The sequence below is a fragment of the Arachis stenosperma genome, chromosome 5 (assembly GCF_014773155.1).
Source record: "Arachis stenosperma cultivar V10309 chromosome 5, arast.V10309.gnm1.PFL2, whole genome shotgun sequence".
Classification (NCBI taxonomy): Eukaryota; Viridiplantae; Streptophyta; class Magnoliopsida; order Fabales; family Fabaceae; genus Arachis; species Arachis stenosperma.
The window spans coordinates 18779205-18806393 of record NC_080381.1 but is presented as its reverse complement, the minus strand read 5'-3'; the positions used below and the strand labels follow the sequence as shown (position 1 = coordinate 18806393).

At 38.1% G+C, this 27189-nt stretch overlaps 2 protein-coding genes and 1 non-coding gene across 3 annotated transcripts; 1 reads left to right on the top strand and 2 right to left on the bottom strand.

Annotated features, from left to right (window-relative positions):
- Window positions 1-322: 322 nt before the first annotated feature.
- LOC130982375 (isoleucine--tRNA ligase, cytoplasmic) lies at window positions 323-10960 on the bottom strand. The gene is made up of 27 exons (XM_057906358.1): window positions 10275-10960; window positions 10124-10189; window positions 9904-10047; window positions 9269-9489; window positions 8950-9115; window positions 8141-8251; window positions 7690-7787; window positions 7399-7477; window positions 7115-7273; window positions 6466-6546; window positions 5797-5930; window positions 5364-5523; window positions 5114-5197; window positions 4782-4994; window positions 4212-4337; window positions 3951-4088; window positions 3758-3861; window positions 3596-3659; window positions 3398-3486; window positions 3160-3301; window positions 2361-2424; window positions 2187-2254; window positions 1864-1986; window positions 1221-1286; window positions 940-1051; window positions 717-808; window positions 323-645 (listed from the first exon to the last, which is right to left on the bottom strand). Exons 1-27 carry the CDS (start codon window positions 10806-10808, stop codon window positions 541-543), a joined length of 3543 nt encoding a protein of 1180 aa, XP_057762341.1. The 5' UTR covers window positions 10809-10960; the 3' UTR covers window positions 323-540.
- A 1350-nt stretch (window positions 10961-12310) lies between these two features.
- LOC130982634 (uncharacterized) lies at window positions 12311-14388 on the bottom strand. Its single transcript, XM_057906677.1, has one exon. The coding sequence runs from the start codon at window positions 14330-14332 to the stop codon at window positions 12473-12475; it is 1860 nt and encodes a 619-aa protein (XP_057762660.1). The 5' UTR covers window positions 14333-14388; the 3' UTR covers window positions 12311-12472.
- A 12419-nt stretch (window positions 14389-26807) lies between these two features.
- LOC130984148 (small nucleolar RNA R71) lies at window positions 26808-26915 on the top strand. The gene has a single exon (XR_009088099.1). It is a non-coding gene; the product is annotated as a small nucleolar RNA R71 (small nucleolar RNA).
- Window positions 26916-27189: the final 274 nt, after the last annotated feature.

Here is a 27189-nt window from a genome sequence, read left to right as displayed (position 1 = left end):
CATCTTATCTTTTACCAACACATTTTTGTAAAGTTTAACTCTTCCAATATTGAAATCTCAAGACTATAGAGGACGATGAACCTTCATCAACTGAGTCCGAAACTTTAAGCTCCATTGCACAGAAATAAAACCAACCGTTAGCGTTGAAACTAGTAGAAGATTGATGGACCAATAAACATGGAACCATGCCATGATGCCTTTCCGGAGAACAACTTGGAGACGTCGCTTACACAACAGAATGATCCAATACCTGATTGAAAAAAAGAGGAAAAAGTAGACAGAGAAGTACGATATATGAAATAAAATGCCAACAAAGCAAGCATGGTAAACGAGCACCAGCCCGACAAAATTGAGATATTATTATCTGTAGTTACTTGAAGCAACTTATATTTCAATAAAACAACTGAGGTTCTCTATACAGCCAAAGAATAACATTAAAAATGAGATAAAGCACAGTATCCGCTTTCTGTTAACTAATCATACAACGGAATAACACATCAACATTATAGAAGATCGAAAGGAAAACTCCAGCAACCTAAATTAATTAGCTTTTCCAGCAACGTAGCAGTCCCCGACAGTGAGAAACACATGCTCACCAAGGACCAGGCTTACAGAGGGTTGTTCTTCAATGGAGTCAACTATAATCTGCAACAAGAGACAAATGAATATGGGCATTTTGTTTAACCTAAAACCACTAAAACAGGACTTGGTCAAACCTTTCCATTTCCATTTTGAAATTCTGACTTCAAATTTGAATTATCTCTCGATAGCAAGTAAGTTTCAAGATTATGGGCGTATTTCTTGTTACCTATAGCCACAGAAGAACAGCAAGTTGGAGCAAACAAGGGTCAAGTATGATGATGATACATGCATCAAGGGATATAACTGTTTGTTTTTGCTTTATGCATAAGAGATCAACTGAACTAACCAAATACAAACCTTGAAACAATGGTAGAATGGCTTTTGAGTTAAACATCACTGTAGGTCTTGCCAAAATGATACCAAATGACATGCCAGAAATCCCATGGAACCTCTCTTCACCAAGGACAACCTGCATTTGTACAACAAATTTTCAGTTCTTGGGTGACTGACTTTGAGATACTCTCGTAAGTCAAAACTGTTAAGCATTTGTCCTTCCCTCTTTAAAGGAAAATGAGAGCAACCATAATTTCTTCCTCTCTTAAGAAATTTAAATCATGGAAACAATATAAACAACTTACAGCATGTGCTGGCATCAAAGAATGTGAAAGCAATTGAGAACCAATAGCATCCCTGATGTAAGATGCCTGCAAATAAAATTATAAAAAGCAAACAGCATTGATAATCTTAGCACCATGAATCAATGTGTACATCAATTAAATAATTACTGATTAGTAAGTAGTCCACAGTCCTCAATGAGAGGCAGTTCACCTATCCCCGGCGCAAACACAAAAATTCAACCCATGCATTACTTTCATCTGAGTGATGGACAGCAAGCACAGACAATTTTGAAAATTTGAAGACAAGCAGCTTTTTTGCCCAAAATACTTTTCAATTTAACCTATATTGCCCACTAAGATTCTGCTTATAAATAGAAGGATACAGTTTAGTTTACATATACCTATTTTATTATGTAATGTTTATGCTTATGTGTTGATAATTTTTGAGAAATACTTAAAAACATAGCATTTGAACTCAACACTGATGTTAATTGAGCCGGTTGATCATCACTATCATTTCTGCTGATTTTTCTTAGGTATTATCTTTTTATCATGAATAAATATCTAGAAGGTATTCTCCTTGGCATGCATCCTTATCAGCTCAAAGAATTGTCTATTATTACATACACAGACATGCACGCATAGTATTAATTATTGAGTATACCTGAGAGTGCAAAACCCTATGAGAGAGATTCTTATCTCCATCCAATGATTCAAAGTAAACCTCCACCATATCAGTCGGTTCAAGAGCAATTTTCTTCCGTAACTTTTGAATTCTGTTAACGATCTGTAGGAGGCAAATTCAATCCACAAGAAATGAATATGCTAACTTTTGACCTAAAATATATTTAACTAGTAACATTTAAGGAGATTATTAGAAGAAAAGGCATATTTATAAGCCAGGTTGTAGATTTGTTCCATTACATGCATGCACAATATGTAGAATGTTAATTAAGAATGACCATTTCAATGATAAAAGTAGTTTACCTCACGGGCAGCACCAGCCTCCAACAGAGACTCATCTGGATGCAAGTCCAATATCACTAAAACATCAGCTGAAAGGAAGATGGGTTTCAGTCAGCCTTTTTTCTCCCAGCCATGGATAAATCAACATACATTCAAACTAAAAGTAAGCCATTCTCAACTAGTATAGATTCTTACTATCTCCTGCCGCATCAATCTCCTCCTCTGTCATACCATCAGGTCGCTTAAAATCACGAAGAATCTGTATAAAAATAAAGAATACAAGGTACCAATTTATTAGTCTTCACCACTTACAGAGGAAACCCATGATTTCCATTGATGCTTTGGAAGAAAGAATAGCAATTACAAGTTCAGGTACTCCATATATAAATTTAAGGCTCCACTACAGGTGATGGTCACCACAAACAAATAGAAATACTTTAGAAACCATAGTCAAAAACAAATATTTAATTGGATTTTCTTCACTCGCTACTCTATTCAAAAACAGGAATACCTTTTGGCAGTAACAATATCACATTTGAAAGAGAATGTTGTAGATAGGGAGGAACCACTAAAAAAGGCAATGGGGCTTCCAAGAGAACATCCATAAAAATACCAGTGAAAAGGTGGCTAGCATATGACAACGTTTGGTTCCTGTTTGTTTTGTAATACTAATCCTTCAATGAGACATGTTGAATCTAGGCACTGAAGTAACAAATGCCACACATTTTAAAGGGTTCAACTTAATGAATGGAAAGTAGTACCAATCATCCACTTTGAGGACTAAGAAATCCGTGTAGGGATAGGTTGGGATTAGGATTAGAATAATTTTGCCTTATATTATTCAGGATTAGGATAAGTTTATATTTGCTTTCTGTATCGCAGCTGAGATCTATCATTTATGCCTGAGCAATCTTGACATATTTGTTTGTCATTTTTTAGACATCTACATATTTAACATAACACTTGAACTCCAGCTTATAAATAAAGCTATCACCTTAATATCAGTCAGCTTCAAACAGTGATTTGCAATAACAACTTCTCCAGCACTCTCGAAAGACAAAATACTTTCTTGTGACATTGCTTTGACTTCTTTAGCAACGATACCCATAGATTTTCCAAGTCTCTTTCCCAAAATGCTGCAGACACAAAAAAAGGTGAGAAAATGGCACTACATTATGAAACATTAACATAAATAGGAGACAAACAACTACATAACCATATGGAAAACATACCTAAAATCAGGCTCAGCACGTAAAGAAGCATACTTCAAAGTATCATTACATGGTACAAGTGACCGGATATTTAGTTCCTCCAGCACATACTGTAACACAAATAGATTCATATATATCAAATCACAACCTGTTTCAGCACCAGTTCTTTTTAGAGGGAAAAACAATTCAAATTGCTTAAGATAAAAAGGATGCATGTACCTCCCGCAACTTCCCAGCTATGTCATCAAGGAAGTTAACATCTGGATGAACTATCACCATTTCCCTACAGTACCAAAAATTTATTAAACTCATAATGCTGAAAAAGAATATAAAGTACATACAGCCATACCTCAATACATGCACTAGTAAATACTAAGGTACCTTAGCGGAGTCTTCAGAGGTTTGTTGTTACGCTCCCGAATGTTTCGAGCCAGATCAATTATTGTCATCATCCTGGAAACGCTCTGCTCAATCCGCTCGTCCCTCTAACAAAAGCAAGCAGTTCTTGAAGATTTCTACTACAAAATGAAATCATATAGATCACTCAGAATATACTAACTGCTAAGATGCATACCTCGCCTTCTTCCTCAGGGAAACTGCAATAGTGTATGCTTTCCTCAAGCCCATTACAGGCTTTTCTCATATTTTGAAAGAGGACCTCGGTGAAGAATGGAGTAAAAGGAGCCATAACTTTACAGGACAACAAAAGCACCTGAAAAAAGTAATGAAATATCACTAAAGACAACTAGGAGACCAGAAAGGTCAGAATGTAGAAGGGCAAATGGGAATTAAAAAAGTTAATAAGTTATGACCATGGATAAGATTAAAGATATACATTATAAAGAGTTGACAGAGCTGTCCGGCAGTCTTCTTCTCCAGTACGACCTTTAAGTCTCTTCCGGTTGAACCGTACGTATATATTTGTCAGGTTGTCAAGAAACTTCAGGAGGTAAGGAACAACCTGCAAGGTCGTTTCATAACATTACAAATTAGCAGATGTTATGCTATGAATATGCCGAAATACATTTGTAACTAACAGATGGTGGGGGTGGCAAAATGTGAAAGGAAGTGGGAATAATCTCATATAACAGGCACCATGATAACACCAAGTGAATAATGATAATCACACTGGTGAAACCACCAATTCAGTCCAAGAAGTTCAACAAGTTTAACTATGGGTCAAAATAAAATAGAAATTGAAACAAGGATGAGATTTTTTCCCCCCTTGAGAGAGAGAGAAGAATAATACAAGGAAATGGATGTAAAATGCTAGGACAAATCACCAAACCATAGTTAAGATCAAATTAAATAAGTTTGCAATTTAGACAATGGATAGCTCATAAATCAATATTGTATAAGGTAGTTGTCATCACATTCATAAAGCTTCATAAGAAGCATTACTCACTGTGTAGAGCCGGTAAGCATTCATTTCTTGTTTGACAAAATGAATGAGACTCTGTGTGGCTGAGTTGATCCACTGGTCAAGAACATTAGATGACTTCTGGAGTGTAGCATGATCAATTGGAATAAAAGGTGCTAGCCCCTCAACTTCAAGCCTCTTTGCATTTTGAACAAGGAACCTATATGCATTATACCATGGAAGAAAAACATCCCTAACCTGGGACGTATGAACACCCAAAAAAATTAGAAGTATAATTAAATAAAATGGGATTAATACAGGCAAATCAATTTTTTAAAATAGAAAGAGCTAGAGGCAAACAAATTAGTGATTCTTACAACACCATAAACTCCTTCCTTCTTGAAACGCAGTGGCTCAGCTCGCACAACAGGAGAGTTTATAAGGTATAAACGCAATGCATCCTATTCGAAATGCAAAAATATATCACGACAATGCTTTTATAATATAAATAAAACTACATATTAAGTCATTATACCATAATCAGGAAAGCATGCAAAATGCACATCCTTATGGTACATGTAACATGTCCCCAAAAAGGATGAACAGATAAAGTCAGAACTTTCTTACTGCTCCGTAATCATCAACAACTTCCATGGGCGGAGGATAATTTTTCAAACTTTTACTCATCTTCTTCCCATCTTCAGCCAGGACAAGTCCATTGCAAATCAAATTTCTAAAGGCAGGCTTACCAAATAATGCAGTGGCCAGTACCATAAGAGTATAAAACCTGCAAGTAGTGATTTATCCCAAGGAGAGGGTTGAGATAAGTAATGAATTATGATCAAAGCAAAATGCAATCAAATTTGAGTGACGTAAAATGATAAAAGGAATAAGAACACAATCAACATTTAGAATCTTAAACTTTAATGCCTTTCACCAAAATGACATTGATATTGAGGATGATGATAAAACCAGTATAAAAAGCCACAACCCAGCAATCATGAACCGGACTCTCGGTCTCCTATCATATGCCAGATGATATGAGGAGCAAGAAACTAACCATCCACGGGTTTGATCTAGCCCTTCAGCCACGAAATGACCAGGGAAATTCTTCTCAAATAGCTCAATATTTTCGAAAGGATAATGAATATAAGCATATGGCATGGATCCACTTTCAAACCAGCAGTCAAACACCTGAAATATAAAAATAAATGCTCTATAACAAAGGGCAATATCTGTAGCAACCATCAAGTGTAATATGTTTTTCAAGTAATGCTAGTAGATATCCCATTTGTATTTGGTATTATAATCTAAGCAAGTGATGATTCAAGCATAATTTTAATTTTTGAAGGACTTATAAAATCACATTACATTTATGAATAAAGTATCTATGAATGGAGTAAAACATGAATAGAGTAAAACAATTAAGCAAACAATGCTATGTTCAGTTATTTTAAAACTATATTGATCAACTTTTGGAATAACCAAATTGATGCAATCTCTATAGATGAAGTATATTGAATTAAAAGTTTGTTTGAAGACCGGAATGATGATATGTGCATCTTTTGAGGAGTAAAATGGGGTCTTATTCTTATAAACATCACTCTATGTGGGATGCAGGACCCTATGATCCTTGAGCAACATGAACATATGCTAGATAGCATCTCAATCTTGACAACAGAAGAATGAATAGATACAACATTGCACGAAAGCTATGAGCTGACATTACATCATCAACCCGTCGAAGCACACGGCCACTTTCGGATTGAATTGTAATGTGATCAATGTTATGACGATGAAGATCAAACACCTGCACAAAAAATTTAAATCGAATTAGAGATGTCAGTCATTGAGCAAGTATTGCTATGTACAAAATATATACATGGTGGATGGGTTAACACAAGTACACAACAAATATGCATTTAGCCAAAGCTGCCAATTAACACATGCATAAGCCAATCATTAAGGGATGTAACAGTAACTTGCGAAAAATAGAACCATGCCATTAGATTCGGTTACTTTATGATTACAGCTATCAAGCCAAAAACTGACATGATTACAATAGTACATTACAAACTAACTTCAAGAGTTCTGAAGAACTGCAGAAGGAATATAATAATTTCAACACCGATGAAATGAAGCTACAAATAATGGTATCAACATCACCAAACGTACTGAAAGAACATAATAATTTCAACACCGATGAAATGAAGCTACAAATAATGGTATCAACATCACCAAATGTACTGAAAGAACATGTATATCAATACACAAGTCAAAATATTTGTAGTCAACATATATTAATTAAAAAAAGATAACAAGGATGCATGCCAAGAATGTACTATGTAATATCAGAAAGGCCAACAGAAAATTCTAACCTTTACACCTGAAAGCTTTTCAAGTTTTGCAACAGAATCAATGACAATTATTTCTTTTTCATCCTCACTAATCCATAAAGGGAGAGGAGTCCCCCAAAACCTACTTCGGCTAATTGCCCAATCTCTGGCATTTTCCAGCCAATTGTGAAATCGTTTGTCCTGCAAGGCGTAGGAACAGCAGAAATATTTACAAAAAATACACCTTCAGCAAATGGGAAGGAATGAAATGAGATAAAATAATAAATAATCAGTACATGACAAATGGGCAGCAAGATATTATATACCTTGACAAAATCCGGGACCCAGTAAGTCTGCTTATTATTTTCCAATAATTTCTCTTTCAATAACTCCACCTTAACAAACCTAAAATGAAGCAGCACATGTAAGATAAATAAACAGCTGTAGTAGTTTTCAATTCAGTATATGATAAATACTACTGCAATTTGAAAAGTATAAATAAAGCATAAGAACAACAAAGATGACAGTTTTTATCTAGCAACACAAAATGGTAAAGAGAGAGAGAGAGAGAGAGAGAGAGAGAGAGAGAGAGAGAGAGAGAGGGGGGGGGGACTTACCAGCTAGGAACAGCTCTGTAAATTAGAGGAGTACCAGATCTCCAGCAGAATGGATAAGAATGAGTAAAGGTTCCTTGCTTAACCAGCCTACCCTTTGCCTAAGGAAAGAAATACATGCGAGAAAAAAGTAATAAATATAGGAATAAAAAAGTAATAAATATAGGAATCCAAACAAAACAGAGTTTTCAAGAAAGAAAAGAAAACACCCTTGACTCCAACGCTTAAATTAGGCCTCACAAATCTGGAACTCTAACATTGATCTTCCATAAATTAACTACCTTTTAACAATGGAAGGAAGAGTGGAAAAGTTTATACAAAAGAAAGAGAAAGAAAAAGTACACAATGTTTCCGCAAGTCACATGGTGAGAATCCTGACTGATAGTCAACCACACTGTAAATCATTACAATTAAATAATAGATATTTATGTTCTTTTAGATAGATGTAAAATACCTTCACAGCTTCAATTATATCCTTGTCAGCATCTTTGATATAGCAGCCGCTAAAGTCAGTAATTTTTTCAGTAAAGCAGCCATCATCATCAACAGCTACTGTTAGATTATCCTATACATGGTAATGTAATATCTGAGTAATCATATCGTAAAGATTGTCAACAAACAAATGACAAATGGTGTCAGCTACAAGAATCAAATGATGCCATCACATAACATGAAGAGCATTAGTTGGGTCAGCTGCAAGAATCAAACGGCGTCATTGCATCCTACCCCAAACGAAGATCTTAGAACTGAATTCCCCCCTTCTCAACCTTATAGCTCAATAATCCACATAACCAAAACTAAAATAAATGTCCAGGTTCAGAAAACCCACCGAACCTCTCAAAGATAAGTTTCGTTTTTTTTTTTTGGGGGGGGGGGGGGGGGGGAGGAGGGATTAATAGAAGAAAAAATCAGTTATATATTTATGTTTGAGCTGTTATGGCCATCGAAATATTAAGTGAAATATAAAACACTTCCCTTGTTCCTACAATCCTACTCAGAGTAGGATTTGCCGTTCACAAAATGCCTAGGAGCTAGGACTGTATATACACCATGATATGCAATAACCAAGAGGGAGTATAATTCATTCCCAACTAAAGACCGGTAAGAGTTACAAATAGAAGCATACAAACTCCCCCACAGAACTGATTTTACAATCCCAGATTGGTTTTGAAATCTATCAAACACCATAGAGAAGCATCCCTTTGACAGAAATGTTTCACATAAAAAACAAAATTCATGCTTCAAGTACATAGCAGTACCAACCTTATTAAGAATGTGATTCTCAATGCAAACTCGAAAATCATCTTCACCAAAAGCAGGGGCACAATGGACAATGCCAGTACCACTATCATCAGTAACATAATTGTCGGACACAACTCTAAAAGCAGTATCAGATAGCTCTATAAAGTAACCAAATAATGGTTCATACCTGCAAAACATGTTAACCCTTTGAGCTTCAATACAGAACAAAACTTCACATACATAGAAGTCATTAGATAAATCTCAAAACAGACAAGTAAAAAGTAAAACACTAGAATAGTAAGCTAATGAAAGTGATTATTGTGGAAGGAAGACAGCTCACTTCTTTCCCACTAGCGAAGACCCTGGGAATTTCTCCAGCACTTCAAAAGAATCCAAAACATTTTCAGTTTTTCCGCCGGAAGATTCCTTGGACTTCACATTTGCTTTTTTGGGGGCCCCAACAGAACCGTTAACAACAGCTTCCTTGGGTTTATCCTTAGGTAGTGCCGACAGACGAGATTCAGCAATGATATAAATTTTGCCCGAATACTTATTGCGAACCTGGTTTTATTTGCTTGGTGTGTTAGTTTCCAAAAAACAAATAACTATTTAAAAAAGAGCAAGAAAATTTAGAGAGTCTGGGAAAGAATTGGCAACATATTTTGTACCAGAAGATCAAAACTTAGTTAACTACATAATTATTCTTTGCCACTTCATCATCATATTAGGATTTTCACCAAAAAGCAAAATCCAATCACAATTCTAATCTTCAGTTCCAGCACGACACAATAACCAAACTTGAAATTCCCACCTGACCAATAATACATTCTACTCTCTCTCTCTCTCTCTCACACACACTAAAAACTTAAGATCTAGCAATATTAGAAAATTCAATAAATCCAAATAAATAGCCTTTCTACTAGTGAACAAGCTCAACATAACTATATATCTCTCTCAGCTACAGAGTTAACTGACCTTCACGTAGGTAAAATTAGCATTCACACAAAGAGCTAGATTACTTGGAAGGGTCCATGGAGTAGTTGTCCAAGCTACAAAAGAAGCATTATGTGGATCGCCAATAACCGGAAATGTCATCATTATCTCGGGATCAGGTACATCCTGCGCCAACATAGAATCTCATTTCAATCACCAACAAGCAATAACAACAAAATGCAAGAGCTCGAAAATCGCAAACCTGATAATTCTGACCCGCCTCAAAATTAGACAACGGAGTTTTGCACCCAGTGCTATACGGCATAACCTGCAAGCAATTTTTAAAAAAAAAAATCAATCAATGATAATAAAAAACAGTTACAGCATTGTAATGCAACGAGATGAAAGGGTACCTTAAATCCTTTGTAAACCAATCCTTTTTCGAAGAGCTGAGCGAAGACCCACCAAACGGACTCCATGAAGTTCCGGTCCATGGTCTTGTAATCGTTCTTGAAGTCAATCCACCTGCCGGTGCGCGTAATGACTTTCTCCCACTCGCTAACGTAGCGCGTGACTATGCTCCTACACTCCTCATTGTACTTATCGATCCCCATCTTGATAACGTCCTCCCTCTTCTTGATTCCGAGCTTCTTGTCGATCTCGTTCTCGACGGGGAGGCCGTGGCAGTCCCATCCGAATCGGCGCGTGACGTGGTGCCCCGTCATGGACTGGTAACGCGTGACGATATCCTTGATGGTGCCGGCGAGGATGTGGCCGTAGTGAGGGAGGCCGGTGGCAAAGGGAGGACCATCGTAGAAGATGTATTCGGGCTTGTCCTTGGTGAGTTCTAGCTGTGTTTCGAAGGCCTTCACTTTGGACCAGAACTCTAGAACCTTCTCTTCCTGCTTCGGGAACGAGAAGTCCTTCCCCTCGCACACTTCATCCATCACTGGAAACTTGATGCGGTGCGTGTTGGAGGCTCAGCTAAGCCGAAATACAGTCACTGATAGATGACGCCGTACAGAAATGAAGGAAAACAAGGGTTTTGGGGGGTCTCTGCGTAAAACTCTAAACTAAAAACTGAACACTGAGAAACTGTTTTTTGTGTTTTGCATGTTGGACCTTCTATTCTACGCATTCTTTTATGGGCCCATCTATTATCAAAGAGTACACCATTTTTGTTGGGGAAACAAAAGCTGGTTGAACACAAGGCAAACTAACAAAAACATTAATGTTTTCGAAAGTTCACGAAAATATTTGTGAAAGAAAAAAATGATAAAAATAATTAAATTCTATATACGATTTTTTAATAGAAGTGTTTTAAGGATAAAATTTTGATATTTATTATCACAGTTTTAATAACTCCTTATATACATATTTCTACCCATGTAATGAATAAATTATAGTAATGTCATGGTTGTTTTCTAACTATTGCAACATGAAAAATCACATAATGTGGTGTGACTTATATGTTAGCATCATTAGTTTTTAAAGTATTGGCTTAAATAACAAATGGTCATTGAAAGGTCTTTCTTTTTTTGTTGACTATTGAAAGGTCTAGTTGATAATACAAAACGTAAAAAAAGACTAAAACTCCTCCTCTTAAATAGGTTGCAAAAATATTCCTAATTAAGTAACTATACGCTTTCGAAAACCATGGTTCTGGTTAGGGGTGGCAAACGGGCCTAAACCCGCCGGGCTGGCCCGCGTAACCCGCCAAAAAAGGCGGGCTGGGCTAGAAAATCGGGACCGCCAAATAGCAAAAGCCCGCCTAACCCGCACCGCTTAAACCGCGGGTTTTGGCGGGCTTTGGCGGGGCGGGGCGGGCTTCCCCGCCGGGCTAAGGTTTTTATTAGTGAGGGGGTATTTTTGCAATTTTTTTGTCAATACCTAACTTCCCCCAACCTAACTTACAAGAGTATGAAGATAAAAATTGAGTGTTTTGAATTATGTTTATGTTATTTTGGAGACAATATTTATAATTATGTTTTGGATTATATTTATTTTGCTTTGGAGAGAATATTTATACTTATATTTTGAATGAAAATTTGGTTTATAATTATATTTATTAGATATTTATAATTACAAAGACTTTAATGTTTGTGAATATAAAAAATATAATTTTTTATGCCATTAAAAATTATAAATTTATTAATATGATTGTGAAATTATATATATTACTTAGTAGTTAATAGTAAAAAAAAAAAAAAAAGAGGAGCTTTGGCGGGCTTAGCCCGCCAGCCCGCAGTTAGGCGGGGCGGGCTAGGATTCTATGACCGCCTCACTAGGCGGGGCGGGGCGGGCCAGCCCGCCAAAAGGCGGGCTTCTGGCGGGGCGGGCTTCCCCGCTTGCCACCCCTAGTTCTGGTTGACAAAAGAGAACATTGACTCTTCAGTTGAGCCACACAGTTAATACTACAAAAATTAAGTATGCCGTAATGACCAAGAAATCCACAATACCTCAATGGTGGGCATTATTGTTGCCATCTTCACATTAACAGCATCATATATGTACAATCAGGTTTATACTGAACCCCCTATGAATCAGGTTTAATTCTTTATATCACAATGAATATCTATACAACTATTATACTCTTGCTTTACCCATCCTTCTATCTCTTTATTCTGTTTATTAGAGACTCTATTGACTTTTGGATTCTAGTTCCTTCTGCTTGCATCACTGCTTGAGATGCCTCACGCAGATGCTGAATCCCACGACCCAAACTGGCAATGGAAGGGGCTGCAGGCACAGATTCAACAGCACACTCAATCCCATCACCATACATCATCAATCCCGTGCAGGTTCCCATGCTACATGCAAATGTTGCCAAAGGCAAGAACCCAACTCGCTGCATTTTTCTCTTTCTCATTATTTCGTAGAACGCTGTCCTCATAGCCGAGATGCTGGTCCTCTCCACATATACTATAATGCTGTGAGTCACGGCACGAATCTTTGTAGCAGATGCTGCAGCCCGAATGGTACTTGAAGCTTTGACCCCTGCTGCAGCTTTGGAGGAACCAAAGGCAAAAGCCAGTACTCTCTGTGTTTGATTGAGAATGAGTTTGAGTGAAGCCGGGACCTTGTAAGTAACAGCCTTCAACACAGAAGATGCCGGGACAGCTTTAGACAGCAATGAAGCTCCCAAAATCGCCGAAGCTCCAGCACTAACCGCCACCATGGGCCTATCTGCCAGTAACCACTTCCTGTCATCATGAATCAAAAAAGCCCCTTCCCTTCCACAATGTGTGATTTGTCCAACAATGTCTTTAACTTGAGGAAGAACCGGAGTATCCCAGTGTTTCCTAAGACCTTCCAATGCTCCAGCATCTACCACTGCTACAATGTTCTTGTACTTATCACTCTGCCAACGAATCACCTGCGCCAGCAGTGCGTGCGACATGTCCTCAAGAGGAAGCTCCGAGAACTTGACCTCCTCACCCTTTTTGGGAGCACCTTTCCTCTTGATTGGCCTTAAACCATTCTTGCTCAGACCAATCCTAAGCACCTCAACCGCAATTCTGAATGCATAGACCTCAGAAACAGTCCTTGTGTCAAGAACCTCACCTCTGCTCACATCCACCAGCATCTTTTGAACATGCGCCAGCGCCTTCCCAATCGATGGAACATCACTGAATATATCATGCAATTCCTCAAGTAAAGGATATGTAGACCTGGCAAATGCAGGAATCTCATAACTACTCATGGGCTTAATTTCATTTTCCATAGAGCTAGAACCAGAACTAGTAGAAAATGGTTCCAAGCACAGAGACAAAGCCTTCACTAACTGGGAATGCACATCGTTATTAAGACACAATCTCTTATAACTTCTAGTTGGACTCAAACTAAAACCAGTAATAGCACCATTTACAAAACCTTGAACTTGAAGAATGCTTCCACCACCAACCCTAACCCTATCAGAATTATTACTACCATTGCTGCTATTATTAATCAAGCAAGAATTCACAAATGGAGAACTAATAACGAAAAACGAGGAGCCTACCTCCTCTGCAGCCAGCTTCGCAGCAAGCACATGGCCATGAAACCCGGTCCCGAAAATCTCCCTCAGAACGAAACTCCCGGCGAGATTCTCGTACCTTTCCTGATCGATTCTATCGACGAAACAGCGTTTGATTACTCCAAAGGATGAAGTGGGAAGCGGATTGTTAACGGACACAGCTTCTTCTTCGTCGAGGAAGGAAGGATCGGCATGGACCAAAACGGCGTCGGGTTTGATGGCAGTGATGAGGGAGCGTGCGTCGGAGGCTGATCGCTCGGAGAGGCCGAGAGCGGAGAGTACGTAAATGGAGGATTGGGTTTGCGGGTCGTGGAAGGCGAAGACGAACTGTTTAGTGTGTTCGGGGATTGGAAGCTTGCTTACGATTCGCTTGGAGTCTGCAACGTCGTCGTTTCGGAATAATGAGAATGGCCAAAGCTTTTGGAGGTTCCATAACATGGTCGTCGCCATTCCCATGTCTCTGCGTAAAGCAGTGACGCCAGTCTTCTTGCATTTGGAGGGGAAAGAGAACAATCTCGATTTTGTTGACAAGAATATATCAAGTAAGGGTGTTCGCGGTGCGGTTTGGATCGGTTTTGAGTAAAAAACTCATCCGATCCGAACACTAATTATACTTGCGGTGCGGTTTGGATTGGATGATGTTTTAAAAAAAATTCGATCCGATCCGATCCAATTTTAAGCGGTTTGGATTGGATTGGATTTGCGGTTTTGTAAATTAAAAAAATTAAATACATATAACAAGTCTTAACATCAAATTTTAAATAATTAACAATAACATAATTAACAATAACATAACAAGTCTCAACAATATCTTAAAAAGCCAACAATAACATAATATAGAAATAAAATTATAGGTTAGTTAAAATAAATAATAAATAACATTTTGAACATAAACTATTTATTAAATAATAATAATACATGAATAATATAAAAATGTATAATAAATTAAGCATGTTATAAGTACAATTATAAATATAATAATAAAATAATAATATTATAGCACATTGTGCGGTTTGGATTGGATTGGATCGGTTTTGAAAAGTAGATCCGAAATCCGATCCGATCCAGCTGTTTGTAAAAAATAAAATCCAATTAGATCCAAATTAATGCGGTTTTAATCGGTTTCGGTTTGGATTGGATTGGATGAGCGGTTTAATTTGGATCGGTTTGGATTTGAACACCCCTAATTTCAAGAAACAAAAAGTAAAAATTTATATGCTGTTATGGAGAGTTTTTGCAGATTTTAATCAAATAATTTATTCCCAAGAAATTTGGGTGGGATTATTTTTTTTTTTTTTTTGGATACTAATTTTTAAGATGTACTAAAAACTCTACTTTGAATAAAATAAAGGATACGAACAAATAGAATGTAATCTGGAACTAAATTATTTGAATTGAAATTACATAAATAAAGTGAATGACTTTAGTTTTAAGAAAGTAACAATTTATAACAAATATTTTCAATATACTTGAATGACTTTAAAATGAAATTAACAATGCAAAATTTAAAAAAGAAAGAAAATAAATTGTAAAGAAATTACAGGAAATTTAAAAGAAAAATATAAATACATGAATGGAAAGTTACTCAAAAAAATTCTATAAAAATGAATTTAAGGCAGAATTTTGTTCGGATGTAAGTGTGTAAAAGTATTTTTTGAACACGAATTTCAATTCTATGCTTCTTTCTGAGCCTCGTTAATTTTAGATTAATTTGACTAATCTTTTACTATCATATGTCATTTTTGAAAAGTCCAAAAAAATAAATGTTCCCACTAAGTGTAATACACCATCGATCTTAACAAGCTATGGCAAATCGATATCCTTTTCTATTGACACCTCTTTTCTGAGCTGACATCCTTGCAAGTTCGACCAACAACATTTCGATTCACAAAATTCTTCGACTAACAAATTGTTCCATAGGATCATCGAATTTTTTTTTTAAGATGAAATAATTAATCCTAGATAAGATCTATCTTAAATTCTCGATAAACAAATATAAAAGAGAAAAAGTCCATTCACATGTTTGACAATCGTCTCTATTAACACGATCTCATTAATTACACACATCCCGCGTGTCACTAATCAGTAATTAATTACTCTCTTTTCTCTCTTCTGTACTTCAATTTTCCAAAATTATGTATTTAATTAAAAACTCTTTTTCCTTCAAAATTCAAAAAGTTTCCAAAACTAGTCACCTTCAGCAGCAACAATTCTCCATTTCAACTTCTCCTTCCATCATCATTATAACGAAGAACTCCAAACTTCAAACTTTACTACTCTTCTGCATTTTCCTGGAACATTTCACCTCGTCTCATTTTATTTCAAACGCTTTTATTGCCTTCATCGATTTCTGTCAATCTTCTTACTCATAAAAACCTAATCTTTGGGATTCGCACACTTTTATTCAATTTTCCTTTCTCATTTTATTTAAATTCAGAAAACTAGTGATTAAATCCATTTCTGTTCAAACTGTATAGAGATGGATGTATCAACTTCTATCGCGGCTGCTTCAACAAAAGCCAAAGAAAAACAAACATCAGAACAAGAAAAAGAATAGACAACCATAACGGCTTCTAAACAATCAAACTTGAAGATCCTTTCAAACACAGCAGATACTATCATCGAAGATCCAATTGATACTGAGAATGACAAGAAAGTGTTTTTTCCATTCTCCATCAAAAACGAACTTCACTGTTTTTTCAGTCCCTTGAATTCTCTCAAACAAGCAAAGAAAGTCTCTCACTACTTTCCGAGTTATAAAGGCCAAGACTTACTCATTAATAAGAGCTATTAATAGCTCTCTTTGTCGACTATGCTCGACCATTCCGCAACAACCAAAAAGTCTCTTTCAAGAATGCGAACTTTCTCTCTTGGTTTAAAATACTTGAACCCTACAAAAAGAACGAATCAAAATTTTGAGAAATCTATGATCTTTTTTTACTCTCACATTTTCAACCTTCAACACATCATTAGATGATTGGGGCTGCATTATGTTTTTGGAATAAAAGTACTAACATCTTTTATTTACCATGTGATATGGTTGGACCCACACTCTTCGATGTAACACCCATCATAAGGCTCTCACCGATTGGTCTTATGCTTACCTTTGACACAAAACCTGAGAACAAGTACAACAATGTTGAGAAAAGCTCTTATGAAAAATTTATCAAGCAAAACATGAGAAGATGATATCCCAATCACATAGGATGAACATGTAGCCTTTCTATGTTACTGGCTTAACACTATAATTTTTTGCTCAAAAAGTGTTTCGATGCAAAACTATACATTACACTGGCTGCTTATTCATGAGAAGCGCAAACTCAACCTAGACAAGTTGCTTTTGGAAAATCTTTATGATGAGTTAGGGCAGATAATTAACAGCTTTCAAGACAAATCTTCCGTTAGTGTCGGAGGACTTCTCTGGTTACTACAACTTTAGCTAAATGTTGTATTTAAAAAGAATATGAGACGAAAAGGAGTGGCTCCCTCAAAAAGGCAAAGCATCGAATGAATCAAATTAGTCACTCTGCAATCGAATTTTACTCACTCACATTCCACTAGCGAACTCTTCTCGGAAGTATTTTCAAAACTTCACTCGAGCAAAAGTTTTCAAAATGAATATTTAACTTTTGCTCCTTTTGTTGATGGCAAGTCTGGGCCAACCTGGTTTCGACATCCCATAGTTCGAAAAGATGAAGACGAGGATGCACAACATCTAAATGATGAGATGTGGTCAAACTTTCTCACTATTCAAGTAATACCAACACGCATTCCACAAATACAAGAAAGATCAATTCCAAGTCACTTTTCACACTCCCCATTATATTTGTAATACAAATGAGTTTTTCTCAAGTCATTCCAACACCATTTCTAAGCAAGTCTTCTCCTCTCTGCCAAATAAACCTTAACAGGAAGAAAAAAAATTAAAAGTGTCTCGAACAGAACGAGAAATGACAAAGTAACTACTTTCCTATCTCTTTCGTTCGTAATCGTTATGCCACTAAGTCCTTTATTGAGTGGTAGAACAACTATTACTCTCGCTACGATCGATCACTAGGGGATATTTTTAAAGGACTTATAAAATCTTCTCCAGGGACCATTGAAGTAACAACTTCGAAAACCTCAAAAAGAAAGGTTGAACCATCACATCATAAAGGAAAGAAGATGCAAAAAGTCTTGCCAAAAGTTCCTCAATCTAGCAAGGTAACTAGAACAAATTCAAATTCATCTTTTATTCAAATATAAGTACTACTTACTTTCCACAACTATCTATTTTCTTTACATACATTTGACACACTTTCAATCAGGGGGACTCTTCCATTCTAGAATCCATTAATAAATCCATCAATTCATATTCAAAAGAGACTCCTAGAACTCCAGTAAATCCTTTGCTACCTTAAACTCTTCAAATTTTGGCAATTCATCAAACTCATCACATTCATCGAGCTCTCATCCTCTAGAAGCTGAGGTATTTCAATGATCCTTTCTATTTCCATTTGCAAAACATATTTGTTATAATTTCAAGCCATTTCTCAGCCCAAATAACTAAAATTATTTTAGGTTAAGAAATCCTATCATAAGCTACCTCCAATTTCGAACATAATGATGCGTGAGCATCTTGTCTATCTTTTCCTAGTGAATTTGCATCTAATTTGTTGAGTTTAATTAAGAATTAATTATATTTTAGCCACTATGGATGCTATTTTGAGTTTTGTGCAATTTTATTTATTCTAGGTAGCATTCGGAGGGATTTGATGAAGTTTCTGCAGAGAAAAAGAATAAACCAAAGAGATGACCAGCGAAGACCGACGCGGACGCATGGCTCATGCGACCGCACGGAATGGAGAAATCGCAATGACGCGATCGCGTGCCTGACGCGAACGCATGGACTGGAATCTGCACAAATGACACGATTAGAAGCTGCAGAATGGACAAAGCAAGTGGTCCCCACCCATCATTTGTGCAGATTCCAGTCCATGCGTTCGCGTCAGGCACGCGATCGCGTCATTGCGATTTCTCCATTCCGTGCGGTCGCATGAGCCATGCGTCCGCGTCGGTCTTCGCTGGTCATCTCTTTGGTTTATTCTTTTTCTCTGTAGAAACTTCATCAAATCCCCCCGAATGCTACCTAGAATAAATAAAATTGCACAAAACTCAAAATAGCATCCATAGTGGCTAAAATATAATTAATTCTTAATTAAACTCAACAAATTAGATGCAAATTCACTAGGAAAAGATAGACAAGATGCTCACGCATCACACAACACCATTTGAAACCAAGTCACCTGACGATAAAAGAAAAGAACCTCCAACATCTTCCTCATCAAGTGGTTATGTCTTGTTACATAATTTGCATGATGAGAACGAAGTTAGTCAACCTGTCAAAGAAACTGACGCTAAAGATCAACAAGACAAAAGAAGCCCTTTAAAGGGTCAGACCACCAAAAATGAAACCTCTCCTGAAAAAATCGATGACAATCTTACTCTTCCATCTTCTCCCTCCATGGAAAATAGTCCAACTAAAGCACATAAGAAAGACAGTAATCCTACCTCCAATGTTGACCCACAAACTAACGATACACCCAACCTTGTCGACGAGGTCGATCCTGGTATTGGCTCACACCAAGAATGCAAACAATTAACACCAGACAAAGCTCCGAGCCCTCAGGAAACTGATTTAGAGGAACTTCTTTTTGCTGTCTCAAGTCTATCTTCCAAAATCGAAATAGCTCTTCAGGTTCCATTAACTAATGAGTCACTAGGGCATGGACTCCCTAAAGAATTGACTCCTCAAGCTCTTAAGAGCATAAAGATGCTTCTTCATCTATCGAAGCTTATAATCAATGAATGGATAAATCGAGATTATCTTAATACCTTCCTCTCTAACATGTTGAGCACCACTCTCAAGTATAAAGTATCTATTAGCTTCTCTGAACAAGTAAAGAGATTTGTGAAAATTGCAAACAGTTTATTCATCTCTCACAATAAGCTCACTAATTATAGAACAAGCATGACAGAGATCGAAACCGAATCTGTGTAGCTTGAGACTTATTTTGCATCGACACAAAAAACTTACAACAAATATGAAGCAAATGTTGCTTATGCCGCCAATGCCCTTGAACAATTGGATAGACACCGAGAAGAGCTCGAAAAGGAACTTGCACAAGTCTGTGCAGATAAAGCTCTATTACAAGGACTTTTCCTTGAAGCTGATAAAAGAAAAAGAGACCTTAGCCGAGAACTATGTGAAATGAAAAGCGCTTGAGCTGAAATCAGAAGGAAATATGAAAAGTTACAACTTGAGGAACATGAAGAAGTTGTTGCCTATAGCTCGATCGATGAAGAAAGGGTGCATTTTATATTTGATTTAGAATAACTCTTGGAGCCTTATCTCTGAAGACTTGGAATGCCAAGTTTCTTTGTATTTTTTTTACTCATTTACACTTTATTGTCTTTATGCTATCCATAGTTTGCTCTTTATTTCAAATATTATTTTACATATTTTTCGTTGATCGACTTAACTTCGACACCAGTATCAATATGTTTGACTTTATAAGCATTTTCTGAATACAACTTAACTACATAATAAGGTCCTTCTTAATTAAGAGACCACTTTCCATAAATCCTCAATTTCTTTTGTAATGGAAAAATAGCTTTTAGAACTAATTCACTGGTGCACGAAATTGTGATCAATACTTTTCAAAACATAAACAATCCCTAGTAATGGCTCCAAAGACTTGGTGCTCAATACCATGGCATAAACACAACTTCGCACAACTAACCAGCAAGTGCACTGGGTCGTCCAAGTAATAAACCTTACGCGAGTAAGGGTCGATCCCACGGAGATTGGTGGTATGAAGCAAGCTATGGTCATCTTGTAAATCTCAGTCAGGCAGACTCAAATGGGTATAGTGATAAACGAATAAAGCAATAAGATAAAGATAGAGATACTTATGTATATCATTGGTGTAAGAGCTTCAGACAAGCGTATGAAGATGCCTTCCCTTCCGTCTCTCTGCTTTCCTACTGCCTTCATCCAATCCTTCTTACTCCTTTCCATGGCAAGCTCGTGTAGGGTTTCACTGTTGTCAGCAGCTACCTCCCATCCTCTCAGTGAAAATACATCCCTGATGCTCTGTCACAGCATAGGCTAATCATCTGTCGGTTCTCGTTCAGGCCGGAATAATATCCATTGATACTTTTGCGTCTGTCACTAACGCCCTAGCCTGCTAGGAGTTTGAAGCACGTCACAGTCATTCAATCATTGAATCCTACTCAGAATACCACAGACAAGGTTAGACCTTCCGAATTCTCTTGAATGCCGCCATCAGTTCTCGCCTATACCACGAAGACTCTGATCTCACGGAATGGCTGGCTCGTTTGTCAGGCGAGCACTCGGTTGTCAGGCGATCAACCATGCATCGTGTATCAGTAATCCAAGAGATATTCACTAAGCCTCGCATGCTTGTAGAACAAGAATGGTTGTCAGTCACCTTGTTCATAGGTGAGAATGATGATGAGTGTCACGGATCATCACATTCATCAAGTTGAAGAACAAGTGATATCTTGGACAAAGAACAAGCGGAATTGAATAGAAGAACAATAGTAATTGCATTAATACTCGAGGTACAACAGAGCTCCACACCTTAATCTATGGTGTGTAGAAACTCCACCGTTGAAAATACATAAGCATAAGGTCTAGGCATGGCCGAATGGCCAGCCTCCCAATGATCTAAGATAGCATAAAACGAAGATAGCTACCAAAGTCTCTAGATACAATAGTAAAAGGTCCTACTTATAGATAACTAGTAGCCTAAGGTGTACAAAGATGAGTAAATGACATAAAAATCCACTTCCGGGCCCACTTGGTGTGTGCTTGGGCTGAGCAATGAAGCATTTTCGTGTAGAGACTCTCCTTGGAGTTAAACGCCAGCTTTTATGCCAGTTTGGGCGTTTAACTCCCATTTGGGTGCCAGTTCCAGCGTTTAACGCTGGGATTTCTTGAGGTGACTTTGAACGCCGGTTTGGGCCATCAAATCTTGGGCAAAGTATGGACTATCATATATTGCTGGAAAGCCCAGGATGTCTACTTTCCAACGCCGTTGAGAGCGCGCCAATTGGGCTTCTGTAGCTCCAGAAAATCCACTTCGAGTGCAGGGAGGTCAGAATCCAACAGCATCTGCAGTCCTTTTGAGTCTCTGAATCAGATTTTTGCTCAGATCCCTCAATTTCAGCCAGAAAATACCTAAAATCATAGAAAAACACACAAACTCATAGTAAAGTCCAGAAAAGTGAATTTTAACTAAAAACTAATAAAAATATACTGAAAACTAACTAAAAGATACTAAAAACATACTAAAAACAATGCCAAAAAGCGTACAAATTATCCGCTCATCACAACACCAAACTTAAATTGTTGCTTGTCCCCAAGCAACTGAAAATCAAATAAGATAAAAAGAAGAGAATATGCAATGAACTCCAAAAACATCTATGAAGATCAGTATTAATTAGATGAGCGGGGCTTTTAGCTTTTTGCCTCTGAATAGTTTTGGCATCTCACTTTATCCTTTGGAATTCAGAATGATTGGCTTCTTTAGGAACTCAGAATCCGGATAGTGTTATTGATTCTCCTAGTTAAGTATGATGATTCTTGAACACAGCTACTTTATGAGTCTTGGCCGTGGCCCAAAGCACTCTGTCTTCCAGTATTACCACCGGATACATACATGCCACAGACACATAATTGGGTGAACCTTTTCAGATTGTGACTCAGCTTTGCTAGAGTCCCCAATTAGAGGTGTCCAGGGTTCTTAAGCACACTCTTATTTGCCTTGGATCACAACTCTTATTCTTTTCTTTTTCTTTCTTTTTCTCTTTTTTTCCCTTTTTTCTTTTTTTCGGTTTTTTTTTTTGTATTCACTGCTTTTTCTTGCTTCAAGAATCATTTTTATGATTTTTCAGATTCTCAGTAACATGTCTCCTTTTTCATCATTCTTTCAAGAGCCAACATTCATGAACCACAAATTCAAAAGACATATGCACTGTTCAAGCATACATTCAGAGAACAAAAGTGTTGCCACCACATCAATATAATTAAACTATTATAAAATTCAGAATTCATGCAATTCTTTCCTTTTCAATTAAGCACGTTTTTATTCAAGAAAGGTGATGGATTCATAGGACATTCATAACTTTAAGGCATAGACACTAAGACACTAATGATCACAAGACACAAACATGGATAGACATAAGCATAAAATTCGAAAAACAGAAGAATAAAGAACAAGGAAATCAAGGAACGGGTCCACCTTAGTGATGGCGGCTCTTTCTTCCTCTTGAAGATCCTATGGAGTGCTTGAGCTCCTCAATGTCTCTTCCTTGTCTTTGTTGCTCCTCCCTCATGATTCTTTGGTCTTCTTTAATTTCATGGAGGAGAATGGAGTGTTCTTGGTGCTCCACCCTTAGTTGTCCCATGTTGGAACTTAGTTCTCCTAGGGAGGTGTTTACTTGCTCCCAATAGTCTTGTGGAGGAAAGTGCATCCCTTGTGGCATCTCAGGGATCTCTTGATGAGAGGGGTCTCTTGTGTGCTCCATCCTTTTCTTGGTGATGGGCTTGTCCTCATCAATGGGGATATCTCCTTCTATGTCAACTCCCACTGAATAACAGAGGTGACAAATGAGATGAGGAAAGACTAGCCTTGCCAAGGTGGAAGACTTGTCCGCCACTTTGTAGAGTTCTTGGGCTATAACCTCATGAACTTCCACTTCTTCTCCAATCATGATGCTATGAATCATGATGGCCCGGTCTATGGTAACTTCGGACCGGTTGCTAGTGGGAATGATTGAGCGTTGAATGAACTCCAACCATCCTCTAGCCATGGGCTTGAGGTCATGCCTTCTCAATTGAACCGGCTTGCCTCTTGAATCTCTCTTCCATTGTGCGCCCTCTTCACATATAACTGTGAGGACTTGGTCCAACCTTTGATCAAAGTTGACCCTTCTTGTGTAAGGATGTTCATCTCCTTGCATCATAGGCAAGTTGAACGCTACCCTCACATTTTCCGGACTAAAATCCAAGTATTTCCCCCGAACCATAGTAAGATAATTCTTTGGATCCGGGTTCACACTTTGATCATGGTTCTTGGTCATCCATGCATTGGCATAGAACTCTTGAACCATCAAGATTCCGACTTGTTGAATGGGGTTGGTAAGTACTTCCCAACCTCTTCTTCGGATCTCATGGCGGATCTCCGGATATTCACCCTTTTTGAGTGAAAAGGGGACCTCGGGGATCGCCTTCTTCAAGGCCACAACTTCATAGAAGTGGTCTTGATGCACCCTTGAGATGAATCTATCCATCTCCCATGACTCGGAGGTGGAAGCTTTTGCCTTCCCTTTCCTCTTTTTAGAGGTTTCTCCGGCCTTGGATGCCATAAATGGTTATGGAAAACGAAAAAGCAACGCTTTTACCACACCAAACTTAAAAGGTTTGCTCGTCCTCGAGCAAAAGAAGAAAGAAGAGAGTAGAAGAAGAAGAAATGAGGAAGAGGGAGATGGTAGTGTGTTCGGCCAAAGAAGGGGGAGAAGGAGTTCGGCCAAGTATGGGTGGGTTTGGGAGGGGAAGTGGTTTGAATTTGAAGGGTGAGGTTGGTGGGGTTTTATGAAGGATGGATGTGAGTGGTGAAGAGAAAGATGGGATTTGATAGGTGAAGGGTTGTTGGGGAAGAGGTATTGAGGTGATTGGTGAATGGGGGAAGAAGAGAGAGGGTGGTGGTGGGGTCCTGTGGGGTCCACAGATCCTGTGGTGTCAAGGAAAAGTCATCCCTGCACCAAATGTTGCTCAAAATCACGTTTTGAGCCATTTCTGGCGTTAAACGCCGGGCTGGTGCCCATTCCTGGCGTTTAACGCCAGGTTCTTGCCCCTTTCTGGCGTTTAACGCCAGTCTGGTGCCCCTTTCTGGCGTTAAACGCCCAGAATGGTGCCAGACTGGGCGTTAAACGCCCAACTGCTAGGTTTACTGGCGTTTGAACGCCAGCAACATCTTCCTCCAGGGTGTGCTGTTTTTCTTCCTGTTTTTCATTTTGTTTTTGCTTTTTTCATTGATTTTGTGACTTCTTATGATCATCAACCTACAAAAAACATAAAATAACAAAAGAAAATATATAAAATATAATCATTGGGTTGCCTCCCAACAAGCGCTTCTTTAATGTCAGTAGCTTGACAGATGGCTCTCATTGAGCCTTACAAATGATCAGAGCAATGTGGGAACCTCCCAACACCAAACTTAGAGTTTGAATGTGGGGGTTCAACACCAAACTTAGAGTTTGGTTGTGGCCTCCCAACACCAAACTTAGAGTTTGACTTTGGGGGCTCTATTTGTCTCTGATTTAAGGGAAGCTCTTCAAGCTTCATCTCCATGGTGACAGAGGGATATCCTTGAGCCTTAAACACAAAGGATTCTTCATTCACTTGAATGATTAGTTCACCTCTATCAACATCAATCACAGCCTTTGCTGTGGCTAGGAAGGGTCTGCCAAGGATGATGGATTCATCCATGCACTTCCCAGTCTCTAGGACTATGAAATCAGCAGGGATGTAATGGTTTTCAATTTTTACCAAAACATTCTCTACAAGTCCATGAGCTTGTTTTCTTGAGTTGTCTGCCATCTCTAATGAGATTCTTGCAGCTTGTACCTCAAAGATCCCTAGCTTCTCCATTACAGAGAGAGGCATGAGGTTCACACTTGACCCTAAGTCACACAGGGCCTTCTTGAAGGTCATGGTGCCTATGGTACAAGGTATTGAAAACTTCCCAGGATCTTGTCTCTTTTGAGGTAATTTCTGCCTAGACAAGTCATCCAGTTCTTTGGTGAGCAAGGGAGGTTCATCTTCCCAAGTCTCATTTCCAAATAACTTGCCATTTAGCTTCATGATTGCTCCAAGGTATTTAGCAACTTGCTCTTCAGTGACATACTCATCCTCTTCAGAGGAAGAATACTCATCAGAGCTCATGAAAGGCAGAAGTAAATCCAATGGAATCTCTATGATCTCATTTTGAGCCTCAGATTCCCATGGTTCCTCATTGGGGAACTCAAAGGAGGTTGGTGTACGCCCATTGAGGTCTTCCTCAGTGGCGTCCACCTCCTCTCTTTCCTCTCCATATTCGGCCGTGGTTATGGCTTTGCACTCTCCTTTTGGATTTTCTTCTGTGTTGCTTGGGAGAGTACTAGGAGGGAGTTCAGTAATTTTCTTGCTCAGCTGACCCACTTGTCCTTCCAAATTTCTGATGGAGGACCTTGTTTCATTCATGAAACTTTGAGTGGTTTTGATTAGATCAGAGACCATGGTTGCTAAGTCAGAGGTATTCTGCTTAGAACTCTCTGTCTGTTGCTGAGAAGATGATGGAAAAGGCTTGCCATTGCTAAACCTGTTTCTTCCACCATTATTATTGTTGAAACCTTATTGAGGTTTCTCTTCATTCTTCCATGAGAAATTTGGGTGATTTCTCCATGAAGAATTGTAGGTGTTTTCATATGGCTCTCCTAGGTAATTCACCTCTTCCATTGAAGGGTTCTCAGGATCATAAGCTTCTCCCTCAGAGGAAGCATCCTTAGTACTGCTTGGTGCATTTTGCATTCCAGACAGACTTTGAGAAATCAAATTAACTTGTTGAGTCAATATTTTATTCTGAGCCAAAATGGCATTCAGAGTATCAATCTCAAGAACTCCTTTCTTCTGATTAGTCCCATTGTTCACAGGATTCCTTTCAGAAGTGTACATGAATTGGTTATTTGCAACCATTTCAATTAGCTCTTGAGCCTCTGTAGGCGTCTTCTTCAAATGAAGAGATCCTCCAGCAGAGCTATCCAAAGACATCTTGGATAGTTCAGAGAGACCATCATAGAAGATACCTATGATGCTCCATTCGGAAAGCATGTCGGAGGGACATCTTCTGATTAATTGTTTGTATCTTTCCCAAGCTTCATAGAGGGATTCTCCATCCTTCTGTCTGAAGGTTTGGACTTCCACTCTAAGCTTACTCCATTTTTGAGGTGGAAAGAACTTTGCCAAGAAGGCATTGACTAGCTTTTCCCAAGAATCCAGGCTATCTTTAGGTTGTGAGTCCAACCATATTCTAGCTCTGTCTCTTACAGCAAAAGGGAATAGCATCAGTCTGTAGACCTCAGGGTCAACCCCATTAGTCTTGACTGTGTCACAGATTTGCAAGAACTCAGCTAAAAACTGATGAGGATCTTCCATTGGAAGTCCATGGAATTTGCAATTCTATTGCATTAGAGAAACTAATTGAGGC